Genomic DNA, 21,723 nt, shown 5'->3' with positions numbered 1-21,723 from the left:
ATAGTTACCTAATTAGGATATATGATTAATAGAACTATGTTCTAATCGGGATATTTCGTCGGCCCCGCGCTAGGCCATTTCAAGTAGCGCTAAGGAATTCTGCCAGGCGGTCAACTTTTGAATATCATTTATTCTCGTTTCCATGCCACCTTCTCGTCTGTCCTGTCAAACGCCGTCAAAATGCCAAAATTCGTTCCGAGGCAGAGGAAGCATAAAGTCATCGCGCGTGAGAAAGCGCATCAGAATGGGACTCGGGACCACGAGACAGCCTCTTCAAAAAACGATAGTAATGCGTTGGAGATCCTCCCCGATGCCCAGAAAGGAGCTCGTGAAGTCAAGAGAGCTCAGCTGAGAGAAGAGTTGAAAGGGCAGGCTAAAGTGAGCGGCAAAAAGGCCAAAAGGCTCGAAAAGTACATCGACAACAAGCTCAAGAAGGACGAAAATCGGGCTCTCTTGGCTGAATTGGCCAAGAATAAAATCGACACAAGCTTGTTTTCTAGCACTCGGAGTCTTGGCCAGGGCAAGGAGACAAAACGTCAGGCACTTGGTCGCGCGTTAAGGGAACGACAGGCTGGGGTTGGCCAGGGTGACGAGAGTTTATTATTCGAAAGGAGAGATACACCGGAGAGCTATGAGTTGGGCGACCATGATGTTTTGGAATCGACAAATAATCGCTTCACTGGCCGGGATGGAGCGACGTCGCGGAATGATCGGGCGACGGCTGATACCGATACTAGCGTAAACGGTGGCGACGCATTTCCCGTGAGGCCAACGGCGGTGGCGGTAGGATCCGGTCTCAAACGACCTCTAGAAGTGGATGACGAGGGACGGCCTGTTATCCAAAAGAGACAGAAGCGCGGCGGCGTCAAATCCAAGGTGTCCCTACGGCCACAGCCTATACAGCCCGAGACGCCCCCCGACGATTCGGAGGAAGATCACACGAGTGACGGTGCGGTGGAGGACGAGGAATGGGGCGGCTTCGGCTCTGAAGAGTCCGCGCATGATTCTACGGACTCCGTGAACGTCTCCGGGGGATCTGGAGAAGGATCGACGGATGAAGAGTCTGGTAACGAGGAAAGCTCATCTGAAGAAGAAAGCGGTGAATTTCAAGGAAAGGAGAGGTCTTCAGCCTTCAAAGCTTGGGCCCACGAACAACGTAACACTGCCCTTGGTTACCAGCCCGTTGAAAGCAATACCGCTCTCCTGGACATTCCAGTCCCTGAGAATTTTCAACCCCGTCCGTTGGAACAGGATCCACTGCCTCAAGAGCTGCTCCCGACCCAGGACACTGGACGCAAAGCGTTCGGCGTTTCTGTTCGGAGGACATCCGAGATACAGGATGCGCGGCTACGACTGCCAGTTGTAGCTGAAGAGCAGAGGATTATGGAGGCCATCCACAACCAGAACGTAGTCGTGGTATGCGGTGCTACTGGCTCGGGGAAAACGACCCAGGTACCGCAATTCTTATTCGAAGCTGGGTACGGTTCTCCTGGATCCCCGACACCAGGTATAATTGGCGTTACCCAACCGCGAAAGGTTGCTGCGGTTAGCATGTCGAAACGCGTGGGACAAGAGTTAGGCGATCGGTCAGATACTGTCGCATACCAGATTCGGTTCGAGGGCACAACCGACGAGAAGACGGCCATCAAGTTCATGACGGATGGTGTACTTCTCCGTGAAGTAGCCAGTGATATATCTCTCCGCAAGTATTCCGCAATAATCATTGACGAGGCCCACGAGAGAAGTGTCAACACGGATATCCTCATCGGGATGCTCAGCCGAGTGGTCAAATTACGGGAGGAAATGTCGGCCGAGGACTCGAAACTAGCCCCTTTAAAACTAATTATTATGTCGGCCACTTTACGAGTAGACGATTTTATACGAAATCGAACGCTATTCCCGATACCACCTCCCGTTCTCAACGTCGAAGGGCGCCAGCATTCGGTTACTATTCATTTTTCTAGACGGACTCACCATGATTACGTCGACGAAGCATTCAAGAAGATTATGAAGGGACATCGTAAGCTCCCGCCTGGAAGCTTCCTGGTCTTCCTTACCGGACATGACGAAATACAAAGACTGAGTAAGAAGTTGAAACTTGCGTCCGGTACCCTAAACCCAGTCGCTTATCCGAAAGTGCGAATATCCGCGAATGACGCACCTTTAGAGGTTGAGGATATCGAGTTTGGGGAAAGCAATGAAACTATAAACGATGACGAGGTTCTGTCTTCCGTTAGCGGCGAGGATAATGAGGGCGATGAAGGAGAAGACGATGCCGAATTCAATATTTCGGATGATGTTGGGACGGGGCCCCTGAAGATGCATATCCTTCCCTTGTACTCGCTATTGCCGACAAGAGAACAGATGCGAGTATTTGAAGATCCCCCTGAAGGCTCACGTGCGATTATCCTCGCAACAAACGTCGCTGAGACGAGTTTAACGATACCTGGCATTCGCTATGTGTTCGATTGTGGCCGATCGAAGGAGAGGAAGTATAATCGAGACACGGGCGTGCAAAGCTACGAGGTCGGGTGGATCAGCAAGGCCAGCGCGAACCAGCGAGCTGGGCGTGCGGGCAGAACTGGGCCAGGCCATTGCTACCGATTATATTCATCTGCTGTCTACGAGCGGGATTTCGCCGAGTTCGCCGTCCCGGAGCTGTTGAGGATGCCCATAGAAGGCGTTGTCTTGCAGCTGAAAGCAATGCGACTCCAGCATGTGGTTAACTTCCCTTTCCCGACGCCCCCAGAGCGGCAGAGCCTAGCGAAAGCAGAGAAGCTACTCCAGTACCTGTCGGCAATTACTGAATCTGGCCAAGCCACTCAGATCGGATCGACGATGGCAAAGTTCCCTCTGCCACCCCGGTTTGCTCGGATTCTACTAGTCGGGCATCTGCACGACTGCCTCCCCTATACCATCGCGCTCGTCGCGGGCCTGTCTGTAGCGGAAGTCTTCATCCCCGAGAGCCAGGCGGTGCCGGCCGTGTCCGCGGCGGAGGGCGAGGACCGCGGGTTCCGGACCAACGAGGACGTGGCGGCAGAGACGCGCCAGGCGCAGGCGCGGCAGCGGTACCGCGACGTGCACCGGAACTTCCGCGCGCTCGACGACGGGTCGGACGCGATCAAGCTGCTGCAGGTGGTGGGCGAGTTCGCGCACGAGCCGACGGAGCAGTGGTGCGCGAGCCGGTTCGTGCGCTTCAAGGCGCTGCAGGAGGCGCAGAAGCTGCGGCGCCAGATCACGGGGCTGCTGCAGAAGGACGTGCCGGCGTTCGCCGGGCTCGCGTTCCGCGAGCGGCTCGACCGCCCGACGCCCAAGCAGGTCGCCGCCCTCAAGCAGATGGTCGCCGCCGGCTTCGTCGACCAGGTTGCCATCCGCGCCGACCTGGCCCCCGCCCCGCCGTCCGACGCCGACGGGCACGGGAAGGCGAGGAAGCCCCGCCGCGCCATCGACGTCCCCTACGTCCCGCTCCATCCGACCGCCGCCGCCGCCGACCCGCGCGATGCCCTCGTCTACATACATCCCTCGTCGCTGCTCGCCCACCTCAGCCCCCAGGAGTGCCCCGAGTACGTCGTGTACGCGCACCTGCAGCGCGCGGCCGCGGACCCGACCGCAGACCCGAGCGCCGCGCGGCCCAAGACGCGGATGCTCGCGCTCACCGACGTGACGGGCGCGCAGCTCGCCGCCCTGGCCAAGGGCACGCCGCTCCTCACGTACGGCAAGCCGATCCGCGAGGTAGTCGAAACGGCCGCGGGGGCGGCGACCAGAGAGTGCTGGGTCGTGCCGTATCTGCGCGCCGAGGGCACCGGCGGCCAGGGCTGGCCGCTCCCCGTGAGGAAGGTCACGCAGAGGAAGGTCCCCGGCAAGGGCTGGGTCGTGGAGTGAGTATCCCTGGATGGAAGGACGGGCCGGGTCGTGATGGAGCCCCTGGGTATACGTGCTGCGGCCGGTCTGGTTGGTTGATTGCCGTGGAGGGTTTCGGAGACGTGTGGTGTCCGTACATAGATGGGTATCAGGTATAGGTTGGGTGTTGGGCGTCCCTGTCGGCTTGTTGCGTATATAGGGGTGAAAAACTACCGGGCTGGGCCGAAATATCAACCTGCTTGCTACTGGTGACTTACTTCCCGTTGGACTTGGAGATCCGTGCTTATTGCGTACGTCCCTCGACTTTCATCGCACACCTAAAGCTACACCTTGGGCTTCCCGACTGGGCTTCCCGACTGGGCTTCCCGACTAGGCCTCCTGTGTCCCTTGTTCAACCGTGTATTCAAGTCTATAGAGTACCGCTTGCGGGGCCAGCCCGACATCTAGTGGTCTATGCAAATATGCTACAGTGTACAAGATTTAACCCGGCCCTCCCCCCCTTCTTTCTCCCCTTTCTCTCCCCTGCGTGTACAATGAGATGCGATACGGACGGGAGGGCTCTAAATGCAAGTGCCGCGGTTGTTTGCTCATCGTCGGTCGTCAGACCGGATATTCTATGGACTAGATGCTCGTTTCTTCTTCTTCTCCCTCCGTCCCCCCGTCAAAAAGATCCGCTCGTGAGGCCGTTCTGGGCTGGAGTCTCGCTTCCGTGGTCGCCGATTGGCTGCAGGTCGCGCCCGCCTCTCAGCCCGAGGGACACCGGCCTGCTGTCTGCCGCGTGTAGGAGTATCGCTCCCTCGAGGAACGTCTAGCAGCTCCGTTCCCGTACGGACTCCCTAGTTGTACTGGTACGGTGGTGGAACCCCCGAGGGCCCGGGGCCGGTTTCGGGGCGCAGGCTGGCATTCGGCGCAGACGAGGGCGGCACGGTCGCGGCCCCCACCAGCTGCGTGACCTTCACCATCATCCGCGGGAAGTACTGCTTGACGAATGACTCGCTGAGCACCTCGTTAGCATGCGCATTTCAGAGGAGGGGAGGGGTTATTATATGTCTCGCCGCTATGTCGGGTTGCTTACGTATAGAATCCGTGATCCGAATTGTGCGGCTGGATGATGTTGTGAGCCAGCTCGTGGGCCAGCACCACCCACCACCAGACCGCCGCCGCCGCTCTGCCTTCGCCCGTCGGCTGGTCCGCGTGCAGCTGGACGTAGAAGCGCAGGTTACAGAACACGCTACCGTTCCGGTTGAAGGCGATCGTGTTGCCTGTCTCGTCGTAGAATATGTGCAGTGCCGACCTGTTGATAGAATATACGTCACCGACATCTTGGAGGAGCGAGGCGAAAGAGTTTATGGATCTGTGATTTGCTACGAGGAACTGCGCCGGATCGAAGTTGGGGATCGAGTTGGACACAAATATGCGCATGCTATTTGACGCCTCCGCGACTAGGTTAAGATCCTTTCCTGCAGTGTCGTCGCAGTACGTGGCCTGCTCCTTGACTTCTCGAGTCGTTGGGGGGGAGTAAACTTGCGAGGAATCATGTGCCCTGGTGGACTGGATGGCGCCAAGAAGATTGTTTTGGACGATAGCTGGGTTCGTGACCTTGCCCTCGTCCCTTTTGCCAGATTTAGAACCTGAAGACTCGGCTGGTGGCAGCTGTACTGGCTCGGGGTTTGTGCCAATGAATTTCTTCAGGTTCTCTTCCGCCTCGTCGGAAGTGTCAAATCCAAACCGCTTGGAAAGGTTGGAGAAGATTCCTTTACCCTTCTTCGTCTGCGGTGTTATGGGTGGTGGAAATAGCGCTTTAGGGTTATCGTCCGGAAACTCGAATCCGCCGGGCATCCTAGGCGGTGGCGTCTTATTCTGCTCCCTTGCGGATGTCGTGATAACTTGGTTCTGTCTCCCGAATAGCTCTTCTCGCTCTCTGATCCTAGCTTGCTCGGCATCCAAGGCCTTGCGTCTCTCTTCCTCGGCAATCCTAGCTTCGGCCGCCTTGGCTCTGAGGATACGGTCGACATTGTATCCACGAGCTCTCAAATCAAGCAGATCGAGTTTGAGGAACGGCTCAAAGAAGAAATAAGCCTGCTGACTCGGCCGATTTAGAATAAGCTGGCAGACTGCCTGTCCTACTTGGTACATATCGGGACGAGACGACTCCGATGCCACGTAAAGGACCCAGCCGTTATTGCCTTTTGCACTCGCTGCAGATCTCTTTTCAGTATGTGATGGTTTTTGACCACGAAGTGATCGGCGTAGTGCGACGGACCGCACGGCTTCTACGGTCAGGTTTTTCTCGAGCCACCTCGCGTCGTGCTTGATGGCGTCGCGCTTGTATCTGGCATATTCATGAATAAAAAGCTTTGACCGCTCGAGGACGTGTTTCCGAAGCCAGACTGCGCCGTCCTGCTTCGTGCTGTGTGGCCCGATCTTGAGGTCTTCTTGGATGATAGTGGCAAGAGTTTGAGAGCCGAGAGCTATGTAGAAAGATTCCAAGATATCTTCCTCGGGTGCGCAGATCAAGTGGTCTTTAAACAAGCGGTAGCTGATGTAGTCATCCAGAATGACGATATTTTCCGGGGCTGCAAGTTGATAATGTCTGATGGGAGCCTCCTCTTCTTCATTCTCCGGAGCCTTCTCCTTTGCGGGTGCGCTGATTTCCTTGAATGCCAACAAGAACGGAGAAGCTTTCATCTTCTTCCAAAGCTCCTTATCTCTCTTCAAAGTCGCCATATCCTCGGCCAAGAACCTCAAAAGACTCAGGTATTTCTCCGAGCTCCGAAGAACGCTGAGAAGTCTTGCCGGTTCTCCTGCTGCCAATTGTGCGACTTCTAATTTGGTTGGTTCCGTCTTTGACCCGCAGGTGGACAGAAAGGCATTCGCAGAACTGCCAAAGTCGACGAAGTCGAATATATCTCCATACATCACAGAGCTGCCTAGGTAGCAGTTCCGGGGGCTTAGATGGATTAAATTGCCAACCTTGTTTGACGCACCCGACAGTGAATGGGGAGCGGGCAACTGCCCTTGACGCAGGACCGGTACAATAGAGGAATCGCGAAGCCTCGTAATGGAACTGTTGCCCAGCTCGTTCAGGCGAGTTGCGAAGTACCCGAAGAGAAGCATGGCTTCTTGCTGATTCCGAGGAGGCTTGGCGATTAGACGCTCGACGCACTCGACGATTGGCGGGTCAGCGACTACACCAAATTTCTGGTCCATAGTTAGGTTAGTCAAAGGCAACATTGAGCAGCATATGCCTTAATGAGATGAGAAGTCATGTAGGCTTACGGGAGCATGAGGATGAAGCTCCTTTTTGAGGATATTGAAGCCCAAAGCGGCGGAAGCTTCGTTAGTAAAGCATTGAGACGGCGTCACAAGTTGCTTCGCGTTCCCTTGTAGGGGTAGAAACGCCTTGTTAGTTGACCCGACGTCGAAGGCTGCGTAGCCATTAGTGTGATGGTAAGTAAGGAAATAATGCAAGGCATTGGCCCTCAACATCTGATCCGACGAGGCCATCATATCCACGACCTCGGGGGCCGACGGATACGAGTGCAAGCCGAGGGTGGCCAAAAACCTGCCCTCAGTACTGCCGGCTCGCAGGCCACCTCCGGGCCATTGGATGATCTTCAGGTTCAGGGGTCGCAGTGGCGCCCTAGGCTCGTAAAGCTCCGAGACCTTGTAGAGCTGCGAGCTTTCCTTAGACCATTCAAGATTGGGAGGTCCTGCTTCCGCCGGACATATACGAGATTCTTTAAGCTTCTTGAGGTCGTCGTTCGGGATATCATTCCGTACCGACGCTAAATATTTGATGAGCTCGACGTGACTCCATTTCGCGTGTCCCGAATTCTCAGCTTCAGCTGAGCGATTGAGCAAGCGTGTAAAGATCGTGTCCAGGTCTACTGTCTTCCTTACACCGATGGCAGACAGGAATTTTTCCTTAAGCGAAGAGCATCCCTCGATAATGGGAAGATCGTCGAAGAGTTTTACGCTCTGAAAGAAGGATTCCGTCGGTTTCCTCATGCCTAATTTGGTAGGCATCACGGTTTGGCTCTGGAGCAACGACACGACAGTACCCCTCGAGCTTTGGCTGAGGTTGTCCCAATTCTTGGATAATATGGTGAGTATGCGAATCGAAAACTCCGGGGATTTCGCTAAATCTTGCCCTTCTGGTCGCGTCGGACCAGCTTCCATTAAGAATCGTAGCCAGGGGACGATCTCGAGAGGCTCCCAACCTAGAGCTTGGAGCTCGTTGGCATTGCAATTCCTGGTAAAGTCATAAGCTATCGTTGTCGGCGGGGTGGGCAATCCAGCAGGTATCTTGTTAGGGCTCAGATAATGCTTGATGGCTCCTAGAGCGATGATGCCACCCGAATCGTCATCACCGTCGCTGACGAGGCCTATGGCGACGTCAAGGAGTTTATCTCTGCTCGGGGGATCAAGCTCTCCTTGAACTGCCTTCTTGCTTGCCCACTGGATAAAGCTAATGAGCTGGGCTTTGTTGAGAGGCTTCCCAGACAGCTCTTTTTGGACATCATCGACCGTTATAGCATATAATAAATCGAACTCGACCAGCTTCTGAACAAAGCCGGTGGTTTCGAGTTCGGATGGAATTACTGGGATTCCGTCAACAAACTGAGCAAGCTCTTGCGAGCCAAGTCGGACCATGGTTGTAGGAAGCACGCCTCGACTACTGTAGATTTCTATGAAAGGCCCTTTAAAACACATCCAGAACGCTTGCTCAATAATCTGAGAAACATTGCCACTGGGCGTGGAGTCCCCAAATGTGAAAGCCTTCAGTATATGTAACGCCTCCGGCATATATTTAGCAATGTCTCTTGGTGTGACGTTGGCACCAGACTTTTCCCCAGCTCGTTGCAGCTTGGTCTGCAATTCAGCCATCTCGTTCTGGAAGGCGAGTCGTGTCATGATGCCGGCGGCTCGTAGCATCTCAATGTTCCATGTTCTAACCCATCTCGCGTTTAAATCGATGGCCTCCCGCTCTACCGTGGGGATGACTGACGGGGCTGAGATATGAATACCTGCGCCGGTAGTTTGGGTAGTTGGGAACCCGATGAAGATTCGACCGCCTTTCTTGCTAGGCAGAACCGACGCAAAGACATTCGTGGCCTTAGCGACAGCCCTGGAGCTGTCGGACCCCTCTGAAGCCTGTGTCTCATCGTACGAAGACGTCAGGATTGATAGTTTTGCGATTTTTGGAGGAGGCTTTTTAGTAGCTCTCTCTAACTCGGCGGAAAAATTGGCAGTGACGGATGTCTTGATCGCGGCCGTCGTCACCCTGAGGAATATGGTTGATGACGACGGCACGGTGATGTCCTCGGTTATCAGTTCTTGGGCGGCCTTCTCTTCTTTCGCTGCTTTGGTACTTTTCGAGGTTGAGGAGTTCGCCGTCAATCTAGAGAAGAAGCTCCGTAGCGAGGGTATGTCTGAACTACCAAATCCGTAGGCCTCGTTCCTCGTCGTCGTCACCACCTGGGGTTTCCAACCGATGGCGCTCATGAAAGTAGCGTCTATTTGCGCGCTTGCACGGTCGACACTCTGTACTTTCATTAGACGTTCCTTAGTAGTAGTCTCAATATCTCTCGACAGAGCAACGTCAACGCTGGGACTGGTCTTCTTCTGCAGGTGGAGGATTTTGTAGTCGTCAATCCAGAATTCAATATTCTCGAGGGCCACAAATGTCAAACTCGTGGCTAGAAACTGGCCGACCGACAGCAAATTCGGCAATGGTGTGGTCGTATTTCGGTAGTCTAGGACGAAGGCGGTATCTGAGGTAGTCTGGTCTTCGGGGAGTTGCAGTTTTCTGGTGAAGAGAGCGTTCCCTTTCCAGTAGAAAGCCATAGCCTCCTGGCCAGAGCTTACAAAGGGCTCTTCGCAGTCGGCGAAGACGCTGTAAAATCCCACGCCGAACGCGCCAATCTTGGTCTCATCGGGGTTGCCCTCGGCGATCCTCTTCAACCTTCCCCAGTCGGTTCTCGTGAACGGCTGGCCGTTGTTCTGGACGACGAGTCGACGGAGAGTGTGGTTCACGATTATGTGCTTAAGGATTTCGGAGCGGTCGGTAGTCGACGGCAGCGCTATCTGTGTCGAAGGGAGGGTCTCCCACTTTATTTTGACGATAGTGGCCTGGGCGTCGGCGGCATTTTGGATGAGCTCTCGCAGGGTTGTCCATTCGCCCGAATATCGTGCCAGAACCTTGTCGATGAGGGCCCTCGTATCTACTGTTACCGCCTCCTCATCCTCGCCGTCTCTCAGGGCCGCAGCCCGGAGTCGACCATAATCCATTACTACAACGAGTGGAGCAGATTGGGAATGGGTTCTAGGGGAACATCGTATTTCAGAGAGAACGGAGCCAACACTTCGGAGGTAGAGGGTGACGGGGGGTAGTTATAGATGTGTCGAGGCGCGGAGAGCAAAGGCCGAAGTCCTTAAGAGAGAAGAGAGTGAGCAATTCCCTGGAGAATCTGGTAAGTTCGACGGGTAAGGAGGATCGGACGACACAAGGCAGCACGGAGGGAAGCGGAGACGGAGACGGAGACGAACGAGGCTGGGACGGTAAGCAGCTCGAGTAAATTCCAGAAGCCTGAACCATGTGGGAGACGTACTGTTACGAGTCCAGGACTCAGATCCGGTGACAAAGGCAGCCGACTTACATCAACCTAAGGAGTCAGCTCCGATCCGTCTCAACTGGTTGGTGGTTGTGGTTGGCAGTGGTGGCGGTCGTCGAAAGGCATTGTAGTGTGTAATCATACTATTTAGAGGAGGTACCTCTATAACCTGCCTTAGGTACCTGGGCAACCCGAGGTCAGGTTGGCTCTCTGCATGCAGGTACCTCGGGTTTTAGGTAGCATTAGGTACCCATATTACTTGGGGGGGGGTTGTAGGAGGCACCTCTTTAGGCACTAAGGTTGTATGTACCTGAAAGTACCTCTGGAACACACATACCATAAATGGATATTAGTACCAAGTATTACATTAGTACCTCTAGATATAGAGGCACGAAGTAATGGGTATCACTATGTTGTTACGTGATTATCTCTGTCACGTAGCAGTTGAACCAGACCATATAAGCCTACATAGGTACGCAAGTCATACAATGCAGACGTCTACGGTTTACGCAATACTATCTCAATGTGCAGCAACTCGGGCAAGTATTCCTGAAGCTGACCTCAACACAGATGTGTACAGCCGTAATTTGACGAAAATAGGTACCTAAACTACCGAAGACAAAACAAGGGAAACGTAATGTGTACGGCCTCATGTTAGACGTCCGAAGCGAACGGGTAACCCCGGCTGCAAACAGGCCAGGGCAAGATAGAGGTAACTCACCAAGGCATGGAAGACTCCCGTGAATAGAGAGCCCGTGCCGGGGACAACAACATTCTTTAGAGGAGTACGGATGCTAGAACCACCAAGTCAACCAACCTGCTGCCAACTTACGGTTGGATTCCGGCCGAGAAGGTTAGACATGCCTGGGTAAACTTAGGAATGGTCTCGTCGAGGTTTCCACGCTGCTGACATACCTATAACAACACCTACATATACAGATATATCCTCTACCGCATGTTGTGGGCGCAAACACTGCAGGTATTCCCAGTGCTTAACCCTTAACGTAGTTGCACCATCCCGGGCCGTGTGCTCTGCCTTGCCAATCGTCCTATGCAGTATCCTGCCTAAGGGCAAATAATCAGACGGCAATATCCGCGCAGATTTTTCCTGCACCGTATCAACGAGAATCCCCAGGAGACCTCCGTCTCCGATCTTTTGGAGGGCTGCTGCTCCGCCGTGGCCGTCTATCTCCTAATCCCGGTCTGTAGTTATTATTGTCCTCCCTATCATCCCTTCTTCTCCCCGATCTTCGAGGGCTGCGACTCCGGCTACGCTCCCGTTGATGGGGCCTTCGATGTCGCCGATCGTCCTTCTCGGGGCTTCGATGGCGGCGCCTGTCATCTCTGTCGTCCTTCGGTCTGCGCTGGTAATTGCCCTCGTCCCGCCTCTTCGGTGACCTATCTCGACGCCTCCCCGGGCTACGACTTCGACTCCTGTGTCTCCTCCGGTGATGTGTTTCAACATCATTTCGCCTCTTGACTGCCTTTCGGTCACCGTGAGTCGGTCCCTTGTCTCCTCTTGTGGGAGAGTTTAAATCATCGCCGTTCGTCACCCCTCTCCCTTCGCTAACATCCACAGCATTTGCGCCTGTAGCTTTTCGAGGGGCGACTGGTAACCCTAATGCGCGAGCTAACGCGTCCTCTTCTGCTTCCTTGATCTTTTTCAGTTCCTCTTTCCGCTCTCTTTCGGCCTTCTCTTGCTCCGTTTCCGTCGTCGATTTGTCTTGTCCGTCGGGTTTTGCGTACCAGGTAAGGTCCCGTCCTTTTTGCCAGCGGCCGACGGGGGCTTTCAGGCTGTGGCCGAGATAATTTTCTCGATGGCTCGAGCCTGCGACATCGTCCCAATTGAAGTTGACCCCGCCGCGGGAACCCGTCTTGCGGATGCTCGAGACAAGATCCATCTAGAACGTATACGGGGACAAGTGCGGTAGAGGCGGTATTTCAGCAAGGTTTTGCTAGTGGTTCTCTTGTCGTGTACGTGTACAGGCGGAGGCTGAGCGTATGGGTGGTCGATGGGAGAGGGAAGAAATTAGGTATCCTCAAGGGCTGGGATGAGGAATGAAAAGGGTAGCAAGTTACAGAGAGTGCCTTAGATACCTAGGTACACGCTTACATCATAATGGGCAGGTACCTACCTGTAAAGGTACCCAGGTACTACAGTAGCTTGAGCTCTTTCGTCGCGAATCTACATATCCCTACCTCCATCTCCATCTTCATACCCCTTCAACCGCGATGCGCCAGTCTCTCCCAGCTATCATCTCCTTACTACACAATCCACCGCTAGACTTCGGCAGAGATGGCCACCACTAACGAACCCCCTCTCGACGAGATCCAATGGCGCCACCCAGGGCTTGCACAGTCCATGCAGGGTATTCACTCCAATTCCGTCCTGTTCTATTTCGCCGAGTCGCCCTTCTTCGACCGTACCTCGAACAACGCCGTGCTCACCAGCCAGGCCATGTTCAATCCTACCATGTTTCACCTGATCCAGACACGCGAACTCTTCGAGGGCCGCCTGAGGGAGATGTCAGGTTTGGAGTTCATAGTCGCTCAGGAGCCTGCCGAGATGGCTCCCGGCACGGGCACCGGCGTCTGGGTCATCCGCAAACAGACGCGTCGCAAGCGGGAGCCGGAAGACGACATTTCCGTCCATGCCACCTACTACGTGAATGGCGAGAATATATACATGGCCCCTACGCTTGCCGATATCCTAAGTTATAGAATGGTTATTCTCCCCACCAATCTCCCTCCCTGTCAACTCCGTTCCCATTCTAACCGGCCTGTCTAGGTTACTATCACGTCGTCCCTAAACAAGTGCTTCCCAGCTGCAGACAAAGCGCGGATATGGTCACCATCACTCGGGCACGTGTACAAGTCCACGCTGAATACTACGGCCTCGAGGGCACAGGCGTTAGAGTCGAAAGGAACGACGCCGATGCCTGAGGGGCAAGGGGGGAACAATAGTAAGGTCACGCCGGAATCTAAGAAGACGAATCAGCCAGTTCTAGATTCCCGCCTAGCGGAGCAATCTTTGATAATTCACATGCAATACGGAGGCGAATACATGGACGAAAACCCCATCACGGGCAAGCCTGGCGAATTCCACCTAAGCTCTACAGGCCGGAAAGATAAGCTGCAGACGCTAGGTTTAGCCTCTCTCAACACCTCTCTCAAAGGGCCCACAGGCCCTGGGCTTGACAAGAAAGACGCAAAGGGTGATAAGACGCCGAAGACCCCCACCGGAATGCCATCAAAGCCGAGGCGTAGGAAAAGCAGAGCTGGCACCACGCCAACTTCATCGTAGGCCCAGGGAGAATAGGAACATAAGGGCCATGGGATTGGTGATACCGAGGAAACTATTTCTTACTAATATGGGAGGCTCGGTTGCTGGGGCTGGCGTTTAGGGGACCAGGGAACCGGAAAGTGAACCTCTTTTCATAGGTACGCTCCCTATTTGGCCTCTGTCACCCCGGAAATCGAGAATTGTCGTTTTATTTTGATGCATAGCACGCGCGGCTTTGGTCAAGGTTTTGGGAGAGTCGCTCATATCGTAACCGCTATTCTCGAGATTACGCCTTGCTCTCGTTGCCGCTACCATAACCCATTCCTCTCTTCACGATCGGGCTCTGTCCCACCTGATCCCAGTCATGCACCATGAACGAGTTCATCTCGCTGAGTCGAACCTCCTCTCCGCCCCGGGCACGCATCTCACTCTCATATGCGTCGATCAGCTCTTTCTGCGATCGAATCCCCACGTTTGCCAGCTTCTCGAAGAGTTTAAAGGCGTCGGCGACGCTGTGGTTCAGCCCTTGTCCGCGGTCTAGATGGGATATCATATCAGTACCTGCCGAGCATATTGTGTTGAGGGTGCGGTGGGGAAAAGATGAAGTGATCAAGGCTTATCCCTCCTCCGTTAAGTTTACTTACGATAGGTCATTGGGTGTGCCGCATCGCCAATCAGCGTGACAAGGCCGCCATGATTATCCCACGTGTGCTCTGGTAAGCTGGGGTCCCAGTTCGCGCAGCCGCCCCAATAAACCTCTTCTAGGTCATCTGAGATCCATTCCCGGCAGCTACGTATGGGATCGGCGAAATCTTTGCTCTTCCCTTTGAACTGGAGGAGCCTCTCGTGTACGCTCATACCAGACGCCACCTCTTCGGTTTGCTCCTCCAAGGGGGATCGCCACGACACATAGAAGCTGAAACGCCACGACTCGGGCGCGTCCCTGTTCTTCCCGTCCAGCAAAGCGAACATCCCCATTTCGTTGTTTGGGTGGTAAAGCGCATTTAGGTACGCATGTTGGCTACGCAGCCATAACGCTCGCTCCCGCGAGAACGACGCTGTGACGAAGGTTGCCGCGAGTGGTAGTCGCGTAAGGCTAGCCCGTTCAGACCCGAGTAAGAGGCTGCGGACCTGGCTCTGGCTACCGTCCGCGCCAATAACTAGACACCCCGTCTCAGCTGCCCCGTCCGCAAAGTATGCTGTTACGCTCCGGCCGTCGTCTGCATACGAGATGTGCTCCAGCGCCTTGCCAAACTGCACGTCGAGAACGTCGTCGGCGATCAGGGAGCGCAGGCGCGAACGCAAGACGCGACGCATGTCGGGCGTAGACATCACATTAATAACTTCGCCCGTGCTCCCGTTAATCAGGGGCACCTTAATGGCCTCTTCTGCCGATATATACGGATCGACGAGGGCCTCGTTTATACGGCTCCATTTCGCGTCACCAATCAACGATGCGAGCATATCACGGGACCAATGGAAGGAAATGCCCCAGTCGCGCCCATTCCGTGGTGCGAGACTTGTGTCTTTCTCAAAGAGCTTGTACGGAATACGTTTCTATATTTGTTACGTATTTTGCAAACGAGACAGTCAGCAGACGACGGGACAGCGAGAAGGGAAATGGGAATTAAACTAAGCCTAAGCCAAGCACCAAGGGGAAAGAAAAGGGCAAATGCCTACCAGGTGAAGACCGTGTGCGAGAGCCAGACCGCTGCAGCCTAATGGCATATAAGATGTCGTTCTTAGCCACGACTACAAGCTTAGTTACAATGTATCTCGGGGAGATTTACCAGCTCCAATAATCAGGATGGGTAACCCTGCTGATTCATTTGCCTCCGCCATCACATATTTCAGAGAAGGGCTCCAGTGTTTATATCAGCCACACTATTAGTATAGGCTGGTAAACAAGACATAACATGGAATTCCCAAGGGCTCGGGCGAAGGAGACCAGGGAAGTTCCCGGTTTTATAAGATATCGTGAGATATACTATGTGGACGAGATATGTGGAGTTCAGAGGAAGGGCTCCCTTCGTGCCCTTGAACCCGCCGGGTCACCCTCATCATGGGCACTCGAATCCATTGTGGACATCCAAGCCGACGGGGATGAGGCGACCCATCTCGAGAACCAAGATCCCCACTCCACCCTTGCTAAGTAACCTAGGTACTAACGTCGAGTCCCCGAGGAAGTGGACACACTCAGTCTTCTTGGGGGACGGAGAGCTGTGGTGAAATATCCCGGAATATCCCCATGCCACAGAGACGCGAACCAATGGAGGGGAGGGCATCCTTCCTTGTCTTCTATCGAGAAGACAAAGGCGAAAAAGAAAAAGACCCCTTCTCATAGGCAACGTTTCCGCAGCAGCCAGCACGCAGGAGCTTTCGAGCATCTGTCAGCATGACCGACCAACGGGACTGAGCAGATGTGTTGGCAGATGCACAGGGAAGACGCCCCCTTAGCTGTAGCTGGCTCTACGTACGTCGGTATGTATAGGCCGCCTTGGCGGCGGCTAGATGTGTCACCAAGAGGCCGCTCCCGAATCTAAGAGATCTGCTGACTGTGGAGTCCGGTTCGAGGGTACCATTCCCTGGACGTTGCGAGCTAGCTAATGCACCAGAAGGGGTAGCTCTTCCGCATGTGGTGTGGTTCGAGCTATTCGCGGTTCTTCTGTGGACGGAACGGATCTGAACCCTGACGATAGACCGTATAGGCAGGTGGTCTGGTCACAGGGCGGTGGCTCTGCTTCGAGAGAAGACCCTACTGTGTCTCACGGCGAGACGGAGAGAGCGACAGCTGTCTAGCGGCATCTAACGAAATATCACTAAAGCGGACGGCAACGTAGGCACACGTCGGCGACGCTGCAAGCCCTATATGCCAATATACTATCTTGGTTCGAAGCTAGTTTTTGTCGGGCTAGGGGAGCAAAGCGCGAGCTCCTAGGTTTTGGGCTTCTCAGTGCTATTTTCCCTCTCCTCGGTCGTGTTGCTATGATCAGATGTACCATGGCCCTCTCCGTCTTGCCCCTTCTCCTGCTTGTTGTTCACGAGATCGACGTTCTTGATGAACCACATCACCAGCAACATGGGGGCGAGCGCACACGTAGCAGCAATGGCGAGCAGCCGCTGGGTCTCCCGGTATGCCAAGTCTATGGCGTCCCTTTCAGCGGTTCCGACAGCGAATCGTTGCGCTACCACTATGGACTGGAAAATGCTTTCCGCCCTGGATTTCGAGGCCTCTGGCAGATATTGACTGAGTTTTGGGAGCAGATTCGACCGCCATATGGAACCGGAGATGCTTTTAGATGTTAGAAGAGCACCCGCAAGAAGTGTCATGGACAAGTCGGGAATGCCAAAATAAAGGATGCTTACCTAGTGCCTATCGCTCCTCCGAGGCTCATGGACGCAAAGTACACACCAGTAGCTACCGCCACCTCGTCCCTGTTTACCACGGCCTGCACGCATACCTGGGCAGCGGTCTGGTAGAAACCCCTGCCAATTCCCACCAGGGTCTTGGCCGTGACGAAAGATGCTTCGTTGGCTGGATGCGTGCCATCGATATTGACGAAGTATATCTGAAGCCCCTGTCCGAGCACGCAAAGGGTGGCGCCGAACAGGATCCATATCTTGGCCCTCTTGGAGTAATGCATCAATACGGCGACAACGAGAGAGGATATCTGGAAGGCCACTCGTAGCGAATTGCTATTTGAAAAAAAAAAAAAAGGAGCCAACGTCAGAGAGGTGTCTATCACGTATAGCTGAGCACATAGACAGATGCTTACTCGATTCTTCCGGCGTGGCCGGGAGAGTAATGTGCGGCTACCTGGAGGTAACTGGGGAAGAACACAGAGAATAGCGCGTAGTGCGTTAAGTCGAACACGCACAGGGCGCACGCGGCCATGACGGTCTTGTGCCTGACGAGGCGGAATGGGATGAAGGGTTTCTTCGCGAAGAGGGAGTCCCAGACGAAGAACAAGACGAACAACACGCACCCGACGACGAGCATCGCGATGAAGTGCGGCTGGCTCCAGGCCATGCTGTTCTGGGAGCCAGTGAGGGATACGGGCACGAGAATCAGGGATAGGCCGGCGATCAGGAGGAGGCACCCGAGGAAGTCGAGCTCGACCCAGCCCACCTTATAGATCTTCGTCCAGATCGAGTCGCCGGGCTGGATATCTCGAAGGAGCAGAGGGACCTTTGGTGGTCCGGAGGCTGTCTTTCTCCTATGGTGTTGCCACAAGAACAATGTCAGGAGGAGGGGGATGGCGGCGACGGGGTGGACTATCGCCCACATCCCGTAACCCCATCTCCAGGTCGAGTGGGCCAAGAATGCGTCGGCGACGATCGTCCCGAGGTAGAGGGTGGGTATACTGCTGATGCTGTCCGGGAGCGACAGCCAGAGGCCGCGGTTTCGGAGCGTGGTGAGGTCAGAGATGAAGATCTGCTGCGTGATGCTGAAACCCGTGCCGCCGACCGCGTCAAAGAACCCCGCGACCTAAATAGAGGGACGCGTAGGGCAGCAGTTAGAAGCCGTGTCGCTCGGCATTCGCCACGTAGGTATAAGTAGCCGGAGACACTCACGAAATACGTCTCCACGTTCTGGGATGACGCGAACAGGACCAGAGACAAGACGGAAAGACTAATAGAGATGGCGAATAGCTCAATGCGGCCGATCATCTAGTCGCACGCATAATTGCTGCCGTAAGCCATTGCATGCTATTTATTTGAATCAGAGAACGGGCCGTCAACTTACATCCGTCAACTTCGCTACGATCGGGTGTGCGAGCATGCTGGTGATGGTTCTCACGACCCGAGAAGCGCTCAGGAGCGAGTGCCCCTTGAAGTCGCTCGTCGCGTACGCGCTGTAAGTGCCGGTCGAGTAGGTGTCGAAGGCCAGGACGAAGGTCATCAGGTAGAGACTAATATGTGTAACAACAGGTATTAGTTAGTTTTCCCAATCTCGACGCCTCGCCCGTCCACACGTACCCTATGTATGCGGTGATGACCCATTTCCGCGAAGAGCGCTTGAGCGCATCCGACTGGGTCACGCCGGCGGACTTCTCTAGCGACTCGTCGTCGCGCCCATCCTCTAGCACCACGTCTGGATGCTTAGACATGTCGGCTTCTGCGGAGACCTATCTTTCGGTGAAGCTTGACGGTCGTTTCGATCAGCTGTGTGGGAGACAATACAGAACAGCATAGGACGCCGATTTGTCCCTCGGCGCCTTAAATAGAGCTTACCGAGAGGCCAGAAGAGGCGAAAACGAGGCCATATCTACACACCCTGGGAGCTATATCCCCCCTCCAATAGCGCTCTTGGTATTACCACATTCTTCGGCCATAGTCCCGGACTGCCGACTTGTCTGCTGAGGGTGAGCCATTCCCGCGGTTCACATGTCGCAGCGCTCCATTTCTCGCCCGCGCCCATTCTGCGACGCTAAACAGGACGGGGGGGAGAAGAGCTAATATCAAAGAAATCTAAAGCCAATGAAGCGTCCCGCTCGCATCGCTTCTGGAATCCGCATCTCCCCATCTAATCTTATCAGATCCGCTCTCGGCCACGCGAATACGGTCTTTTCCACGGGCCTAGCGAGAATAGTTGCCTAGGTTAGCTACTTAGCGCCGAAAACCCTTTCCTATGGCCTGACCTAAGAGGCGCTCGTGTGTCCCGTTACATCGCTGGCAACGGGCTGACCACGCGTCCACGTTGCACCTGTGCGTCCCTCTACAGTGCTACAACTTGCGGCGACGGGGGCGGGAGGCGCTGGCTGGAGCGGTGACGTCTGGCCGAGGCTTGGTATTCCGCATTTGTACCGGCGAAGCAGGAAAGTCTCTCGACCAGGGCCTGCCTCGAAGCTAACTGACTGGCGATGGCACTGAGCGATTTCGGTGTCCGGAGTCTGCGCACCACCTAACCCAAGGTGAGGTATTTTGCCAATCAGCAAGCTTCCACGGACGTCAGACGACTGTTGGTAGACTTTCCCCACTACCGTAGGTCAACCAAGAGGCGACGATACCTGATGGGGTGGTTGTGATTTATGCGAGGCTTGGTGATCGTCAGTTCACGCTCCCTACAACTAGTCTAGCACCGTAGAGCTAACACCAATACTACAGACCAAGAAAACTATACAGGGGGTGAAATGGTGGGCCCAGGTAGCCATTACGCAACCCGATATCTCCATACTCGTCTGTCCTAGAAAGATTGTCCCAGCGAGGTAGCAAAAGTGGTGGGCATCCTTGAAGCTCCGAGTTCTCAGACTTCCAACGGCCAGTTCTCGAAAAACGTCGTCAGTCCGCGACTGAGGGAGCACGCGATCACGCTGCCGTGGTCCTCGCCCTCGTAGACTCGGCACGAGAGATGCTCGAAGCGGCCGCTCGCGCGCAACCGGCGATGCATGGTTTCGACATTGGTGACCATGCGCTGTGTCTCGTGGCGCGCCTGTCGTTTCCTGTACGCCTCTTCCGACTCTCCCCGGCGCCGGGGCGGGTCCTCCTCCTCCCCGCCCACGAACAACATGAGTGACGGTTTTCGCCTATTCCTCCCCTCCAAGTCCGCGTCTGCGTCTGCGTTTCCCTCTCCGCTTTCCTCGAGACCCTGTCCCTCCTCCCCCTCCCCCTGCCTGCGGAGGAACGCGGCCTCCTCGGCGAGCACCCGCTCGCCGTCCCACCAAATGCTCGGGCTGCTCGCGACGAAGCAGGCGAAGGCCTGCGGCCGCGTGAACAGCGCGTGCAGACAGAAGAGCCCGCCGAACGAGTGCCCGTACAGCGCCTCCCTCCCCACGCTCACATCAGCGCCGCGCGTGGTCGCCGCCAGCCGCTGCCGGACGAAGGGCCTGACGCGGTCGCACACGAAGTCAAGGAACTCGTCCGCGCCGCCGCCGCCCTCGGGGGAGGAGGAGCCCGGGGAGGCCGGCGGCGTCAGGTCCCATTGCCTGCGCTCGCGGTCGAAGACGGGCTGCGAGTCGGCCGGGAGCGGGTAGCCGATCCCAACGATGATGCCGGAGGTGAAACTGGGGTCGCGCTTACAGAGACGCCTGTGCAGGGCGTCGAGGGCGGTGAGGAAGGCAGAGTTCCCGTCGGTCAGGTAGCTGGGGTTTGGGCCTTCGTTAGTTGATCCCAGAGGGAAAGGGGAAAGGGGGGGGGGGGGGGTTCACAGGACGGGAACGAGCGAGTCACCAGCGACGGGTTCGTAGGTGGCCCAGTCACGAGGGAAGCCGATCTGGATGACATATTCCCGGCCCCGTTCATTCTTGACGGTCCACTCCTCGGCGGACGGGATCTGAGTGCGGTTGGCTTTGTTCAACATTTTTCTACGCAGTGCTGCGAGAGGCGGGTGGGTAAAGAGGAGGCTCGACGGAGAGCTGCCGACAAAGAACCCCGTATTTCTGAAATGCCAGGACAGACGACGACAGGATAGGCGGGCTCCGGCCAGCACGAGATACGGCAGGATGGCGGGCAAGTCTATGGCCGGGAAAGGCAGGTATAAATCATAGCATCGTAGATGATGTTGTAGACAATAGGCTAGCGTTGACGATGGATCTCTGTCCCGGACTCTAAAGAGCTATCGTCGAGAGGTTCGTGCTTGGAAACGCGGTTACGTAATGCCCCGTTACACAAACCACCTAGGTGCTATACCTACCCAGATTCGGTCGGTGTAACGATGTAACGCGCACATCATACGTCGAACGAGGGATAGGGAAACTTCTCCGATGGCGGAATTTATAGGACACTTACATTCGTACGTCTAAGTCTACTTCTCGCACCCTCTTCTCGCTTAGGCTTCGCCAAGTTATCAAGGTGCTGTTACGTAGCAGGAGGCATTGATTGCATTCTCTATTGACACTGAGAGGGACTCAATTGGCGGTAACTCCTTTCCCGTTATCTCCCCCTTGTCTTTTTTCCCCCTCCTCCTTTCTTTTTGTAGGAATTTTTTCTGGTATAATTATATCTGAGATCTGCAGACTGCAT

General features: G+C 55.1%; 7 protein-coding genes across 7 annotated transcripts; 2 read left to right on the top strand and 5 right to left on the bottom strand.

Moving 5' to 3' along the window:
* The first annotated feature begins 170 nt into the window (after window positions 1-170).
* Window positions 171-4,240, top strand: GGS23DRAFT_559843 (P-loop containing nucleoside triphosphate hydrolase protein). Its single transcript, XM_051515843.1, has one exon. The coding sequence runs from the start codon at window positions 181-183 to the stop codon at window positions 3,880-3,882; it is 3,702 nt and encodes a 1,233-aa protein (XP_051374278.1). The 5' UTR covers window positions 171-180; the 3' UTR covers window positions 3,883-4,240.
* Window positions 4,193-10,627, bottom strand: GGS23DRAFT_559841 (uncharacterized protein). Its single transcript, XM_051515842.1, has 3 exons — window positions 7,141-10,627; window positions 4,937-7,062; window positions 4,193-4,857 (listed from the first exon to the last, which is right to left on the bottom strand). Exons 1-3 carry the CDS (start codon window positions 10,153-10,155, stop codon window positions 4,698-4,700), a joined length of 5,301 nt encoding a protein of 1,766 aa, XP_051374277.1. The 5' UTR covers window positions 10,156-10,627; the 3' UTR covers window positions 4,193-4,697.
* A 295-nt stretch (window positions 10,628-10,922) lies between these two features.
* GGS23DRAFT_559837 (kinase phosphorylation protein-domain-containing protein) lies at window positions 10,923-12,547 on the bottom strand. The gene has a single exon (XM_051515841.1). It carries the CDS (start codon window positions 12,377-12,379, stop codon window positions 11,597-11,599), a length of 783 nt encoding a protein of 260 aa, XP_051374276.1. The 5' UTR covers window positions 12,380-12,547; the 3' UTR covers window positions 10,923-11,596.
* Window positions 12,548-12,774: 227 nt separating this feature from the next.
* Window positions 12,775-13,782, top strand: GGS23DRAFT_595082 (MED6 mediator sub complex component-domain-containing protein; the record flags this gene model as incomplete). The annotated part of the gene is made up of 2 exons (XM_051518259.1): window positions 12,775-13,203; window positions 13,267-13,782. The coding sequence occupies 2 exons, from the start codon at window positions 12,775-12,777 to the stop codon at window positions 13,780-13,782; spliced, it is 945 nt and encodes a 314-aa protein (XP_051374275.1).
* Window positions 13,657-15,712, bottom strand: GGS23DRAFT_433163 (FAD/NAD(P)-binding domain-containing protein). The gene is made up of 4 exons (XM_051513867.1): window positions 15,552-15,712; window positions 15,442-15,479; window positions 14,406-15,318; window positions 13,657-14,298 (listed from the first exon to the last, which is right to left on the bottom strand). The coding sequence occupies exons 1-4, from the start codon at window positions 15,601-15,603 to the stop codon at window positions 14,048-14,050; spliced, it is 1,254 nt and encodes a 417-aa protein (XP_051374274.1). The 5' UTR covers window positions 15,604-15,712; the 3' UTR covers window positions 13,657-14,047.
* A 983-nt stretch (window positions 15,713-16,695) lies between these two features.
* Window positions 16,696-18,872, bottom strand: GGS23DRAFT_604045 (siderophore iron transporter mirA; the record flags this gene model as incomplete). The annotated part of the gene is made up of 6 exons (XM_051519555.1): window positions 16,696-17,053; window positions 17,128-17,457; window positions 17,538-18,250; window positions 18,337-18,432; window positions 18,509-18,674; window positions 18,742-18,872. The coding sequence occupies 6 exons, from the start codon at window positions 18,870-18,872 to the stop codon at window positions 16,696-16,698; spliced, it is 1,794 nt and encodes a 597-aa protein (XP_051374273.1).
* Window positions 18,873-19,819: 947 nt separating this feature from the next.
* GGS23DRAFT_433178 (IroE protein) lies at window positions 19,820-21,212 on the bottom strand. The gene is made up of 2 exons (XM_051513868.1): window positions 20,910-21,212; window positions 19,820-20,843 (listed from the first exon to the last, which is right to left on the bottom strand). Exons 1-2 carry the CDS (start codon window positions 21,059-21,061, stop codon window positions 20,009-20,011), a joined length of 987 nt encoding a protein of 328 aa, XP_051374272.1. The 5' UTR covers window positions 21,062-21,212; the 3' UTR covers window positions 19,820-20,008.
* Between the last annotated feature and the right edge of the window lie 511 nt (window positions 21,213-21,723).

Source organism: Durotheca rogersii (genome assembly GCF_024521655.1).
Source record: "Durotheca rogersii strain YMJ 92031201 chromosome Unknown GGS23scaffold_5, whole genome shotgun sequence".
NCBI lineage: Eukaryota > Fungi > Ascomycota > Sordariomycetes > Xylariales > Xylariaceae > Durotheca > Durotheca rogersii.
The sequence above is the reverse complement of the archived record's forward strand: the minus strand, read 5'-3'. Positions and strand labels throughout refer to the sequence as shown.